General features: G+C 40.9%; 1 protein-coding gene across 3 annotated transcripts in view; it reads right to left on the bottom strand.

The window, feature by feature from the left end:
* The window catches only part of PRDM5 (PR/SET domain 5), a 213,688-nt gene that overhangs the window by 183,111 nt on the left and 15,713 nt on the right, over window positions 1-14,864 (bottom strand). For all 3 annotated transcript variants that reach the window (XM_075543864.1, XM_075543862.1, XM_075543863.1), the window contains exon 2: window positions 4,299-4,382. In XM_075543864.1, coding sequence (XP_075399979.1) covers window positions 4,299-4,382 — 84 coding nt within the window. The remainder of the gene's footprint in view (window positions 1-4,298; window positions 4,383-14,864) is intronic.

Genomic DNA, 14,864 nt, shown 5'->3' with positions numbered 1-14,864 from the left:
CGGTCATCGAGTCAACTCTGACCCATGGAGACCCTGCAGGACAGGGTAGAACTGCCCCAGTGGGTTCCCTGGGTGGAGCTATTGACAAGGTTAGAAAGCCTCACCCTTCTGCGGGCAGTGGGTGGTTTCCAATAGCTGACCTTGTGGTTGGCAACTGAGCTCATAAGCACCACACCAAGTTGACCAAGAGCTGTGCCAAATGGGCCCCTGATGCCATTTTACGGATACTACTGCCAGTCTCTGAGCCACGTTCCACAACCGTAGCCTGGGCACCTAATGTCTTGAGAATAAGAGCCATACATTTGGAGACAGTCGTGGTGTTACCACAGAATCCACAGAGACGGCTGTGGGGCACACTGGAAGGGCTTACATAACCAGTCCCAATGTAGCCAACCGAGAAGGGGAGGCTCAGTTTCCCCATGTGAGAGAACACGATGGTTCCCTGAGAGGCAGATATATACACAATGATCAGATCAGTGGCGCGCATCGCCCTGGGCTCCTTAGGAAGTCCGGCACCCCAAGCTAACATAGTGAGAGAATTGTAAAAGTGCAAGCCATAGTGGGGAGGCAGCTCACGCAGGTGGCACAGAAAGGAGTAGCAAGCAGTAAGTCTGTGCACTTGACGGGGTGCTGGTCGTGTTTTTAAGGTTTCACACCACTGAGAGCGGGTCCTTCTCCTCCCCTCTCTGCTTGCAGCCCATCAGCCAGCAACCCCAAATGAGGGCCCGACAGAAGAGAAGAAGGTGGGGAAGTTCAGGAAGTACGAAACTAAGGGGCGACTACAGGACTCTGGTAACGACAGGGCTTGAGGAGGGCAGAGCATCTTCATCAACATCCTTTCGTAAGACAAATATTGTATGCGATCTCCATACAATTATAAGAAAAAAGAAGATGAAGGTTTTCATACCCCAAAAAAACCCCAGACTTTTTAGTTTCTAGAGGCAGGAGGGAAAGGGAGGAAAGGGAGTCGTAGGCTAGAGGTAGATTGGTGTTAGCTCGGGTGAAGGGCAAGAAAAAACTCCACATGCCTGAGATAGGGGGAAGACGGGGCGCACAGAAGCCCATTGGGAGGTTTGCTAAGTTGTTTAAGTTCTTGAATGCCAAAATGCTGATCTGATAAGTAAAAGAGAACCAAATCCACAGTCAAATAGTTCTACAAACATATATATGCTTATACATATATGTAACAAACATATATATACATATATGGAACCTATTGTAATAACGGTACAAAGAGTACCATGTATCAGTTGTTGTCAGGTCGGCTCTGACTCATGGAAACCCCATGTGCGTCAGAGTAAAGCCGTGCTCCACCGAGTTTTCAATGGTGGATTTGGCGGCAGTAAATTACCAGGCCTTTCTTCAAAGGCACCTCTGACTGACTCAAAGCTCCAACCTTTAAGTCAGCAGGAGAGCAGGCACGCTGTTTGCACCTCCCAGCCACTCTTCAATAAGTACAGCATTAGCTATTTAAAACACGGACATGAAATAAAGAGTAAAATAAAATAGAGGCGAGCAACCATTAGATGGCTATAACATGGTCTGAATATAAGACTGTATAAAATTGATAGCTCTTTGAGCAGTACAGTGAGAGGACCAGAGATACTAGTATCTAATAACAAAATTTAAACATGCAAAGGTATTCAAGGACCACAAGTGTAGATTGAATAACCTATAATTGATATGACTGTACAAAACAGCCTCCTCAAATGACCTACCAGCAAACCTTTCCTTACAACATTAAAATCACTCTCCACTACCCAATACATTCTCACCCACCTCCAACCCCCCGCCATCAAAGCTTTTCAGATTCCTCTGCGCGCTGCTGGCGTTGCGCTTATGAGCTGGACTGCAAACTCGACGTGAGCAGTTGGAAACCACTAGCCACTCCGTGGGAAAGATGAGGCTCGCTATTCCTGTAAAGAGTTACTGTCTCAGAAACCCAGAGGTTCCACCCTGTCCTCCAGGGTCATTATGAGCCTTTATCACCAACCATCTATTAGTCTGATCACTACACTAAATATTTAAAACTTAAAAACATATGTACTAAAATCCATTTGAGATCTTTTATATCATTGCTATTTTTATCATTTACAATTTATTTAGATTATTATCCATTTTGGTCACATAAAGATTAAATTTCTAAAAATATTCACAGTAAGAGAATTAACTGCTGAGAAAATTAATACCTGTGGAAAATCATTGAAAGCCATTCAAATACTTTGAGGCTCATAAAAAGAAACAAATAAATAGATATGCTAATTTAAAGCAGTTTCAGTAACCTTTTCTATTTAATTATACTGAGGCTTATATTATTATTTTCCATCACTTTCTCTAGAGAAACCTTTATGAATCTCTTTCCCAACCCTTGCCAGCACTTTCTTCCTAGTGTATTGCATTCCTTACAGCGAAAGGACCTCACACTTGGTGATGTAGATGTAGAGGAAGGCCCTCAATGTGATGGACTGACAGTGGCTGCACCGAGGCGCACACACTAGAACAAGTGCGAGGATGCTGCAGGAGCGGCCATATTGAGTTCCATTGTACGAACCAGCTCTACGGCGCCTACGAACATCAACAACACAAAGAGCACCTATTCAGACACTGTGCGTGTGTAATTCTCTAGTATTCTAAGCCGTTTTGACTTTAGGGCCCTCAAATCTCTCAGCTTCACCAACACACCTCAGCACCTACCCTCCCACACAGTCAAAATACACAGGGCGCTAAAATTGTTTCTCCAGGTTTTTTTTTTGTTTTGTTTTGTTTTTGTTTGTTTTTTTAAACATTTTATTGGGGGCTCATACAACTCATCACAATTCATACATATACATACATCAGTTGTATAAAGCACATCCATATATTCCCTGCCCCAATCATGCTCAAAGCATTTGCTCTCCACTTAAGCCCTTTGCATCAGGTCCTCTTTTTTTTCCCCCTCCCTCGCCGCTCTCCCCTCCCTCATGTGCCCTTGGTAATTTATACATTGTTATTTTGTCATATCTTGCCCTATCCGGAGTCTCCCTTCCCCCCCTTCTCTGCCGTCCCTCTCCCAGGGAGGAGGTCACATGTGGATCCTTGTAATCAGTTCCCCCTTTCCAACCCACTCACCCTCCACTCTCCCAGCATCGCCCCTCACACCCTTGGTCCTGAAGGTATCATCCACCCTGGATTCCCTGTGCCTCCAGCCCTCATATATACCAGTGTACAACCTCTGCCCTATCTAGCCCTGCAAGGTAGAATTCGGATCATGGTAGTTGGGGGGAGGAAGCATCCAGGATCTGGGGGGAAGCTGTGTTCTTCATCGGTACTACCTCCCACCCTGACTGACCCATCTCCTCTCCTAAACCGAGGGGATCTCCAGTGGCCGACACTTGGGTCTTGGGTCTCCACTCTGAACTTCCCCCTTCATTCACTATGGTATATATATATACACACACACACACACATATATATATATACTCATACGTATATTTTTTGCATGATGCCTTATCTCTATATCTTCCTATTTCAATCGCTCAGCCCTCTGTATCGAATGTCTAGAAAATGATGTAATTGGAATTAGCTAGGGTGAAAGTTCTCACAGGATATGACTCACATTGAAACCAACTGGTGCATGCACAGGGGACTGAATAAGTTGAGTATAACCTGTGTACAGTGATGTAGTTCTTCAAACATGTATTTTTTAAAGATTAGCTACATTTTAAAGTGGGATTTTTCTTTGAACAAACAAAGAAAATTCAAGCCCAGTGCTATCAAGTGGATTCTGATGGACTGGATGGCCCAGAGTAGAAACTGCTCCTTAGTTTCCTTGACTATAAATCTTTGAGGGCACACAGCCCAGCTTACTACCGTAAGAGTGAAGGTAAGCTTGAACTTGTCATAGGCAGCCCCCCAAGCTTATGCCACTGTGCCACCAGGAGCTCCCAAATGGTTGCTATGCAATTTAAATTACAATTGGGAAATCAACATTAAGGAGAAAATATAATTCCATTTCAAAAAATCAAACTGCAAATACAAGATATGCCGATTCTGAAATCTAACTACCTTTAAAGATCAAAAACGTCCTTTTCAATGATGAATTACAACTTCGCAGCTCTAGAACAACTATCTCCTATTTCAACTATCTAATGTTTTTGTAATGCTAAAGTTAAAGTTAATCCATTTGCCTAAAATGAAATTGTTTCGATGCCTAAATAGTAGACTGCAATCAATATGCTTAGCCTTAAAAATTACACTTGTAAATGGATTACATAACATAAAAAGTTTTAAAGTTAGTTAAGTAACAGTCACAGTCTCACCTCCCACATCAACCTGTAATCCAGAGTTTCATCCAAGTCTTCAGGCATTTTCTTCTCTCCAGCAAACGGTCCAAACTTTTCACCCTGAGGAGCAATAATTATATTGATTAATACTATAATCCAGTTACCAGAGTAACCTATCACCTCTCCTCTGGAAACAAAAAAATAATCTCCAAATTGTCATGCCTAGTGATGGAAGCCACATTTAAAAGGTTAACTAATAATGGTACAAAACATTTTCCTACTTAAAACCTAATTTATCCTGTTTTCAATCCAAGAGACCGAAACCACAAGGCAGAGGCTAATATAAAAGGGTTAAATTACTTAATATTCAAATTCTGACAAGGCACGGTACTTTGTACTTAATCTGTCTCCATCTTCTTGAGGGCCTCTGGCAAGTGGTGTGAACATCAAAAACTCTGAAGTGTAATTGACCTGAGAGACAAGCCCACCAGGCAGAAAATCACCTGGTTTCCATAAAAATCATGAATTCATCCCTATTACATACTAGAAAGAAGTGGGCTTTCTAGTCTCAGAGGAAAACTCTTCCTAAATAAAATTTCAATTCTTCTGCCAATCTTGCAAGCAGCCATGAGGACGCACTAGAAGCCGGGGTTTTCCAGAGCATAGCGGTGAATCCCACATGCCTGAGAAGTGCCCAGTCTGCTTCTTTCAAATACTTATTCACCCCCAGAAGGACCTACTCTTGAATGGTCTGGGGCCAGAAAATACCTCTAAGCAGTCCTCAAATCAAAATTGCAATTTGAAAACCCAAGCGCAAAGACGCAGACAGATTACTTACATCATAGTTCTGAAATAAGTACTGTCAAACAGGTTTAGAAAGCAGGTTTAGAAGAAGGCAGAAGGATGGTCTGCTCCTCAATTCTGATGTGCCTCGTCAGTCAGTTGTTGTGATCGCAGGGCCCTCAGCAGCACGCCTCCCAGATACAAAACAATACCCCAAGGATGCTGGCTTGCTTGCTTTTTTTCTTAGCAGTATGATTGGCACTTCATCTACATAATATGCAATTCAATGGTTCAATCATATCAAGAAGAGTTGTAGAACAATTACCCCAATAAACCTTAGAACATTTTCTTCTTCCTTGCACTCATTGTTATTAATTATTTAATTCTGGCAAAAATATATACAACGAAACCCCAAATCAACAGATTCTACATGTATAATTCAGGGCCACTGATTATACTCTTTGTGTTGTCAACATTGTTGATGCACTTTTCCAAATTATTCCACCACCGTGACGTAAACCCAAAGACTCAAGCCAATACTCTTCCTCCTTCTCCCGTGGTAATCCTAAATTAAGTTTGGTTTCTTTTTTCTTTCTGTCTGCCTTTCTGTCTGTCTTTCTTTTAGTAGTTTTCTTGATGTAATATTAGCATATCATAACCTTCTACAGTTAAATTACTTTAAAATAGTGGTATATACATCGTCATAATCAGTTCTAATGCTCCCCCCTCCTGTATTCATTGTTTCCTCCCCAATTCCCCTCGCCCTCCTCACTACCCAGGATGCCTTCTTAAAAACCAAAGTAATCACTTTACTCCTCCAGGCAGCGCTCCCCCAGGATTCAAGGCACCTAAAGGAAATTAATACTGAAAATACCATGGATAGCAACAGGGCAAACATGTGTGTCTTGGCAGAAGCACACCCACAACGTTCCTGAAAGGCGATGGTGAGACTTGTCCCGTGTGCTCTGGACACGCTTCTCGGGAAAGAGACATCCCTGGAGAAGGACGCCACGCTTGGTAACGTGGACGGGCAGCGAAAAAGAGGGAGCTCTTGAGGACATGGACTGACACAGGCTGCAAACACGGGGCTCAGGCACAGGAACACCTGTGCGGTGGCCAAGGAATAGACAGTGTGTCATTCTGCTGTGCATTCTGTCCCCGTCGGACGGTGTAATATATGACAAAATAACAATAATATATGAATGATGAAGTGTTCACAGGGTGGGGGGCGTGGGGAGAGAGGGGGAAAATGGGCAGCAGATATTAAGGGCTCAAGTGGAAAGCAAATGTTTTGAGAATGATGACGGCAAGAGATGTACATATGTTCTTGATACAATAGATGAACGTATGGATTGTGATAAGAATTGCACGAGCCCCCAATAAAATGATATTTAAAAAAAGAGTTGTATGAGTCCCTAATAAATTTTTTTTTAAAAAGAGAGAGGAAAGACGAACAGCAGAAAAGGGAAGAGAATAGATGGTGTAGGATACCATCCACAATAATATTCTATTATTAAAAATGATTATATTGTAAGATACATTATTAGATATAATTTAATTTTATTGTAATCTAATTGTAGTAGAATTTAATTATTAGTAGTATTATTAGTAGTATTATTTATCATTAATCAGGGATCCACAGAGTTGGGAGGGAGGGGGGAAAAAGAGGAGTTGATACCAAGGACTCAAGAAAAAAATATTTTGAAAATTAAGATGGCAATAGGTACAAATGTGTTTGGTTCAACTGATGTATAGATTGTTATGAGAGCTGTAAAAGTCCCCAATAAAATGATTTATTAATGATAATTTTTTAAAAACAGGACAGAAGAGAAAAAGAGGATGTAAGAAGAGACTATGAAACATGCTTTTGAATATAGAGAAATTAATGTGAATGAAACAAAGAAAGTTTAAAAGCTGAACATAAAATTGTAAAGATCAATAAGACAAAGTATTAAAATGAAATGTGTAAAGACCTGGAGTCTGAAAGCCATAGGGGAAGAAGACACTCAAACACATTCCAAGCTGGAAAAAAAAATGGAGAGAAGATCGAGGCCTCCGGTTGCAATCCTGAAGAATTCTGTGGGTAAACTGAGGTGCCGTGGTGGTACTGTTCAATCACATTAGACAACCAACCACAGGTAAACAGTGCAAACACACCAGCTGTTCCCTGAGAGAGATACTAGGCTGTCTGAGCCCATAAACATGTACAGCATTTCAGAAACCCTATAAAAGGGTGAGCTTTGTGTTGGAGCCACCTCTTGTCAGTCAGCTTATCTCGCAGTGTGGAGGCTTGTGTGGTGCTGTGCTGCTGGAAGCTGTGTCACTGGGATTTCAAATGCCAGCAGGGTCACCCAAAGGGAACAGGTTTCAGAGGAGCTTCCAGATGAAGTTCAGATCACGAAAGAGGATGCTTTGGTAGAAGAAGCCACTAAAAACCTCATGTGTTGCCTCACATCGTCAGACACTGAAGGCCTCAAGAACAGAGGCATGACATTATCAAGGATGGTGCTGGAGGATGGGCTTCTAGGTTGGAGGACACTTGAAATGTGACTGATGAGGAGCTGATTTCCGTGACCGGAGTCCACCGGGGTGACATGAACGGAGTAAAGGCTTTGGAGTGGGGCCTTTGGGATCTTCACTCACTTATGGGAGTGACCCAAGGTAAGGAGAAAGGGCTGTCCAATTCAAATGATCTGAATTTGGAATGTCCAGAGTATGAGTGTAGGAAAATTGGAGGTCATCAAAATGAAATGGAATGCTTAAAGATTGACATCCTTGGCATCAATGAGATGAACTGGACTTACCATAGTGGACTCAACCATTTTGAATCAGAAAATCCTGTTATTTACTAAACAGGGAATAACAAAATAAAGAGGAATGGTACGGCATTCTGTGTCAAAAGTAAATGATGAAGTACAATGTTATCTGTTACGGGATTATCACCTTTCTCCTTTTGAGCAAATCCAATAAATACAACTATACTTCAATTTGAACACAAAAGCTAGTGGTGAAGACATTGAAGAGTTCTACCAACCACTTCTGTCAGATCAAACATGAAATCAAGATGCACGGATAATTATTGCCAAATAAAAAGCAAAAGTTGAAAACAAAGAGAAAGGAACAATAGTTGGAAAATATGGTCTTGGTGATAAAAATGAAGATGGAAATCCCATTGAGGTAACCCACCACAATTGACCCCAATGTAACCATAATGTGGCAGTTAACTTAGATGTAGCCTTTTAACAATGTAACAATACTGCATTAATTAGCCTGAGTTGTGGTCATTTTGAATTGATCCAAGCGTGGCCACTTTGTAACTATTGTATCTCCTTCCATTTGTAACTTCCGTAACTGCTGACCTGCGGCCATTTGTTTTTGAAACGGCTGATGTGGCTCTAAACCCCCAAGGATGTTTTAGAAGTGCTCATTTTTTTCATACATCATGATGCCACCTCCCCTTGGGCCTTGTTTATTCCACAGTATTAAAACCCCCTTCTTTAAGCATTCATGTTCCAGGGTGAATTAGACATATTGACTTTAATTAAAGTTGTGGGGGGGGGGGGTTTAATTGATGTCATCCAAGCATAACACCATGATAGAATTTGGTAAAACCAAAGCCTTGTTCATAGCAAATAACTTTTTCCAAAAACACAAAAGGTGACTGTACACCTAGACCTCCCAAATAGAATACATAGACATCAAATTGACTATATCTGTGGGAAGATACGATGGAGAGCAGCTAAAATGAGACCAGGGGCTGAATGTGGAACACACCATTAATTGTTCATATATGAGTTCAGTATAAAGATGAAGAAAATTAAAATAAGGCCACAAGTGACAAAATATACCTTGAATCTCTCACACCTGAATTTCGAGACTATTTCAAGAATTGAATTGTCACTCTGAGCATTAATGACAGAAGGCCTAGTGAGTTGTACGATGACATCAAGAACATCATTCATCATAAAGCAAGATGTCATTAAAAAGAAAAAAGAGAAATATGAGATCAAATTAGATGTCAGAAGACCCTCTGAAACTTGCTCATAGAATAACGACAGCAAATGGAAGAAAAGATGAAGCCAAGGAGCTAATAGAAAAATCAAAGGCCAGCTTGAGAAGACAAAGCCAAATATTTAACTGAAATGTACAAGGACAGAATTACAAAATCAAAAAGGAAGAACATGTTCAGCATAACTGAAATTGAAAGAACTCAAGACAAATTCGAGCCTCAAGTTGAGATATTGAAAGACTCTAAATGCAAAATATTGAGTGCTTCAGGAAGCATCAAGAAAAGATGTTGAGACCAGTGTCACTCACTGTATCAGAAAGAGCCATTTCGAGATCGCAGGTGAGCAAGAACCAGTGGTGCTTAAGGAAGAAGCTCATGCTCACTGAAAGCATTAGCCAAAAACAGGATTCCAGGGATTGATGGAATACCAATGGAAATATCTCAACAAGACGGTGAAGCACTAGAAGCACTCACTTTATGCTAGGAAATTTGGAAGACAGCTACTTCACCAACTGAGTGGAAAAAATCCATATTTGTATCCATTCCAAAGAAAGGTCGTCCAACAAAATTCTAAAACTATAGAACAGTATCATTGATATCACAGAAGTAAGATGGTGCTGGTGTTAATATAACAATGGTGGCAGCAGTACACTGGCAGGGAACTGCAAGAGGTTCAGGCCAGATTCTGAAGAACACATGGAACAAGGGACATCACTGCTGACGTCCGACAGATCATGGCTCAAAGCAGAGAATACCAAAATGAGGTTTACTTGTGTTACATTGACTATGTCAAGGCTTTCAATAGTGTGGACCATAAAAACTATGAATATCTTTGAAAAGAATGGAAATTCCAGAAGACTTGATTGTGCTCAGCCCTTGTAACGGGATCAAGAGGCAGTAGGATGAACAGAAAAGGGGATACTGGATGGTTGGAAACCAGGAAAGGTGTTTGTCAGAGTTGTATCTTCTCACTATACTTGTTCAATCTGTATGCTAAGCAAATAATCAAAAAGTAGGAATTGTATGAAGAAGAATATAGCTTGATGATCGGAGGAAGGCTTATTAATAACCTGTGATATGCAGAAGACACAACCTTGCTTACTAAAAGCAAGGAGGACTTGAAGCACTTGATGCTAAAGATCAAGGATTATAGCCTTCAATGTGGATTACAATGCAATGTAAAGAAAACCAAAGTCCTCACAACTGGACAAATAGATAGCATTACAATCAATGAAGAAACGATTGATGTTGCCAAGGATTTTGTTACAATTGAATTCTCACTTACTGCTTATAGAATCAGCAATCAAGAAAGCAAGCTGTACATCCACTTGGTTTGATTTTTTTAAGGGCTGGGGAGATACGCATGATTCAATAAGTCTCAAGTGAATGGCCTCTCACCATAGACTAGACAAGCGAATAGCCTTGTTCACAATGATCAGGTGATCACTGCAGATGCACTTCGGTTAAAATTCAAGACCTATCATTTGATCTCCCTTTAGACCCATTTTAAATCGGTCCTAGTTTTTCATATTTTCTGCTTTCTTTTCTATTCACGTTTCTGTTTTGCTTTTGTTGTTTGTTGCTATTGTTCTGCATATGAAATCCAGGATATGTACATACACAGAGCCAGCAATTAGACTGTTCCTTGGGGTTGTAGCAGGGGAGGCTTGGGGGAAATGGGAAGCTAATAACAATAAATACAAGACAGAAGAAAATGTTCTAAAGTTAACTGTTATGATTATATAACTCTAAAAATTGTGAACTATAGAATTGTATATGTGACTTATTTGTTAATAAAACTGGCATATACACATGTGTATATCAGATATTCATCTATATGATATATACATACATATGATATATATATCATCGTGATTAAATACATCACTTTGAAGGCTAAGGTGTGTCTGATGCAAGCCGTGGTATTTTCAAACACCTCATATACATGTAAAAACTGGATTAGGGAAGATTGGAGAAGACCTAAGGAGAATGGATGCCTTTGACTTATGGTGGTGGCAAAGAATACTGAAAGTACCAAATACTGCCACAAGAACACACAAATCAGTTTTGTAAAAGGTACATCGGAATGCTCCCTGGAATCAAAGTTGGTGATATTGCACTCTGCTGTATATAGGGTTCCTATCAGCAGGAACAGACTCGATAGTACCTAACAACGATAACAATTATGGACCTGCAGGTCCTGGGCTGTTCAAATGGTGAACTCATCCACGTGTGGAGGGAAAAAGATTGTGTCCAAACACAGGCATCTCCAAAGGAAATTATGATGATCCACTTCTAAAATTTCACGCAGTGAAAATCTTGTGGGACACGCTTCTAATCTAACACTATGTGGTAGTTAAATGATCTGTTGTCAAATTGAGATGGAAGAATGAAGGGGTAGAGTTTATTTAACCTGTCAATCAGGTCACAGCTTGATGACCTCATTTGGAGGTGCTACAGAGATAAATAGCTCACTGGAGGTAGGACAACTCCCTGTGAGACATTACTGACAACGAGCCTGACGCGGCTATGCTGATGCTGTTGGAGGAGCCATGTGGAGACCCACGCCAGTGTTGAGATGCTTCCACCACCACTGGATCCACAAGACTTTGCACCCACTGGCCTGTGACCTTCCTTCCTGCATTCGGTGTCATTGCATGTGTTTTGTGAGTCTGAAGAGGACTTTATAAATTAGTATCACACATATAGGTTAATATAGGACTTATGGTCTTGATATGGACTGGTCTGGGATGTTTCCTCAATATTCAATTGCTCTTGAATATAAAGCTCTTTCTCATACACATGAGTGTCTATGAATTTGTTTCTCTGATCAACCCAGACCAAAACACACTGGTAGAGATAGCATGCGCTGTATTCTACCCCGTGCCAATTGGTGGTTTTTTGTTTGTTGGTTGGTTAGTTTAATAATATAATTGACTCCGGCAAGAATTATGAATAGATGCTAAAACAGTCTGTCAAGGAAGAAATCAGTATCTAGAGTGTCTAGTGTATTGACAGATCACTTAAGAAGCACAAAGAGAAAACAGCACTGTTATAATAGAACAATCATCTTCGCCCAACCTGGCATCACTAACCGAAAACAAAACAGCCATAGAGCCCATACTTATGAAGCACGCATGACATATTCTTGCCAAAATACGTTTGCGTCTAACTCCCAGATGATGGGAAATACGCAAGATAGAGAAGCAAGTTAGATAGAGACTGGGAAAAATGGACAGCTGGGACTGTAGGGTATTTTCCAAATAATTATCCTGAGTTCTTCATAAACTTGGTTATAACAAATGGGGAGGAAAATGTTTAAAGAAATATAAAAGGTATAAAATGAATGCAATGAATAATCCTTGATAGACCTTGTTCAAAAGTGAACATTTCAAAAAGATTATAGACGCAACTGAAGACGTGTGAACGTAGGCTGCTGTGATAAGACACGGGGAATTGCTGTTATTCTTGTTCGGGGCTTGAATGATATTTTTTAGGAGAATGTTATTATGCTGAAGTTATTTAGGATGAGTTGTTATAATGTCTATAACTTGCTTTGAACTGGCTCAACAAATAAAAAACTATAAATAGAAGAGATAGACTATATTCAGGTGAATCAGTTTACAGCCGAAGCAGTTAAACGTAATGTACTGATGATATTCCACAGATGGAATCTACAGTTCCCACTTGGCATGATTGCATTTCAGTCTTAAACTCCAGGCTATCAGTGTGCATTTGCAATACAATTAGGCCTCCCACAATGTATTGAATGTAGTTCACAGTGGAACACGTCCAATCTTCTTCCCCTACTGTGAATACTGGGCACAGACTAGTTTCCGCTCTGTATCCAAAGTCCTCTTTTCCCTTAGTACTAGAATGCAGATTTTGAAGGTACTGATATATCTACCTATGGAGCTCTAGTCTCGCATTGGGATATCAACGGAAAGGCTGGCTGTTTGAACCTAGCAGCTACTCTGTAGGAGAAGATAGACAGACACTCAGCCTCTGTAATGGTTTACAGAATTGCCTCAAACACCTATGGGACAGCCGTGGGTCCTGCTCTGTCCTATGGAGCCATTCTGTCACACATGAATCAAATCGACCCAACAGCAGTGGGCCCTTTAGAAATACATCGAGCTGGGAAACAAAGACAAAAAAAATAGCAAAATCAATAACCAGCTTTCCATTGAGACAGGGAAAAGAGCTAATGACACATAAACAAACATCATAATGTGCAGCTACCAAGAAAGCACTGATGGTTGAGTCAGCCGGACCACATACCCTTAACTATTCCCTTGTCGTTTCCTCTTCCCATGTGGAAGAGGAACATGATTGTTGGGGCTGAAATAGCCGTCTCAGAAGCATACACGCGCAAAAGAATAGGAGCACTACACAGGCATTTTGACCCACTGAAGCAAAGGCTGCAAATTATCAGCTTCTTGTTTTAGGCAGAGAATAAACTTCAAGCGTAGATTACTGAAGTTGTCTCTATTAGTTTCCACTGATTCAACAGACTTCGGGGGAAAGAAATGAACTGGTTCCTAAGATTTAACAAATAAAGATGAAAAGGGAAATGCGGAGCCTTTTGAGGAAGAAGGGATTCTGAGTAGAAGCTGACCTAAAAGCATCATCTTTCTTCCCCTTCCATCCCAAGCCTACATCTCATGCTTGTCTGTGCTGAGCAAAACCACCATTAAGAATTATGGGCAACTGGGTTTGCATGAAACCTTAAGTTCTCGCAGAAAACTGATGTGTGGCATTGCTACCTTAGGGCTAGGTGATATTTAAATGGAGAAAAATGAAGCAACAAGACCTGACGTGTGAAAACTGGAGGATCCTAGGGGGGGGGGGGGGATGAAAATTAGCAATGGGGAAGAAAGTCATCACCCCGTCATTCCGATCTTTAATCCCAGGAAAGTACAAGCACAGAGAAAAGATTGGCAGACGATGGATTGTAGACCCTTGACCTTCTACTACTTTCAAGACTGGCACCATAGTAGATTTGCCAGTCACAAAGCCAAAATTAACAACTAATGAGAAATAATCTGTAGTAAAAGTTCCCTCTAGCAGAAGCCAGGAATATCAGGAAGAAAAATAGAACTTCTGTAGGAGATAGAATACACAAAATACCTTAATAAAGCTAATACCTCGATTACATAAGGGGATTAAAGAGAATGAAGCTTAGCTGTCAAAAAAGCAAGCTGTTGAGAGACTAAAAACTATGATTTCGCAATTAAAAATGTTAAATATCAATTGAAGAAAAAAACAAGCCTCAAATTGCAAAACCATTTCAAAGACAAATTAGTGTTTTTGTTACGTGCTTGAGTTGGTTCAAACCCCACATACAACAAAACACACACTGTGCTGTCCTGCACCGGTGCTCCAGTGCTATGTTATACGAGTCCACGGTCACAGCCACGAGGTCCATCCAGCTCACTGAGGGCCTTCCGCTTTTTCACTGCCCCTCTTTCAAGCACAATGTCCTTCTCCAGGGACTGGTCTCTCCTGATAGTCTGTCCACAGTGGGTGAGATGAAGTAAGTCCATCCTTTCTAGCCAGAGAGGAGGCATTTTAGCTGTACTTCGTTCAAGGTAGGTTTGTGTATTCTTCGGGAAGGTCGTGATGCTCTGAGCACTCCTCCCCAGCACACTAATTCAAATGCATCAATTCTGCTTTGGTCTTCTTAGTCAACAGCCAACTTTCAAGTGCATATGAAGCAATGTGGAAACTACCATGGCTTGGGTCAGGTGCACCTTAGTTCTCAAAATCACAAACCTTGCTCTTCAAAACTTTAAAAAGGTCTTGTGCGG

The sequence above is a fragment of the Tenrec ecaudatus genome, chromosome 3 (assembly GCF_050624435.1).
Source record: "Tenrec ecaudatus isolate mTenEca1 chromosome 3, mTenEca1.hap1, whole genome shotgun sequence".
Lineage (NCBI taxonomy): Eukaryota > Metazoa > Chordata > Mammalia > Afrosoricida > Tenrecidae > Tenrec > Tenrec ecaudatus.
Note: the sequence above shows the minus strand (reverse complement) of the source record. Positions and strands in the feature narration are given on the sequence as shown.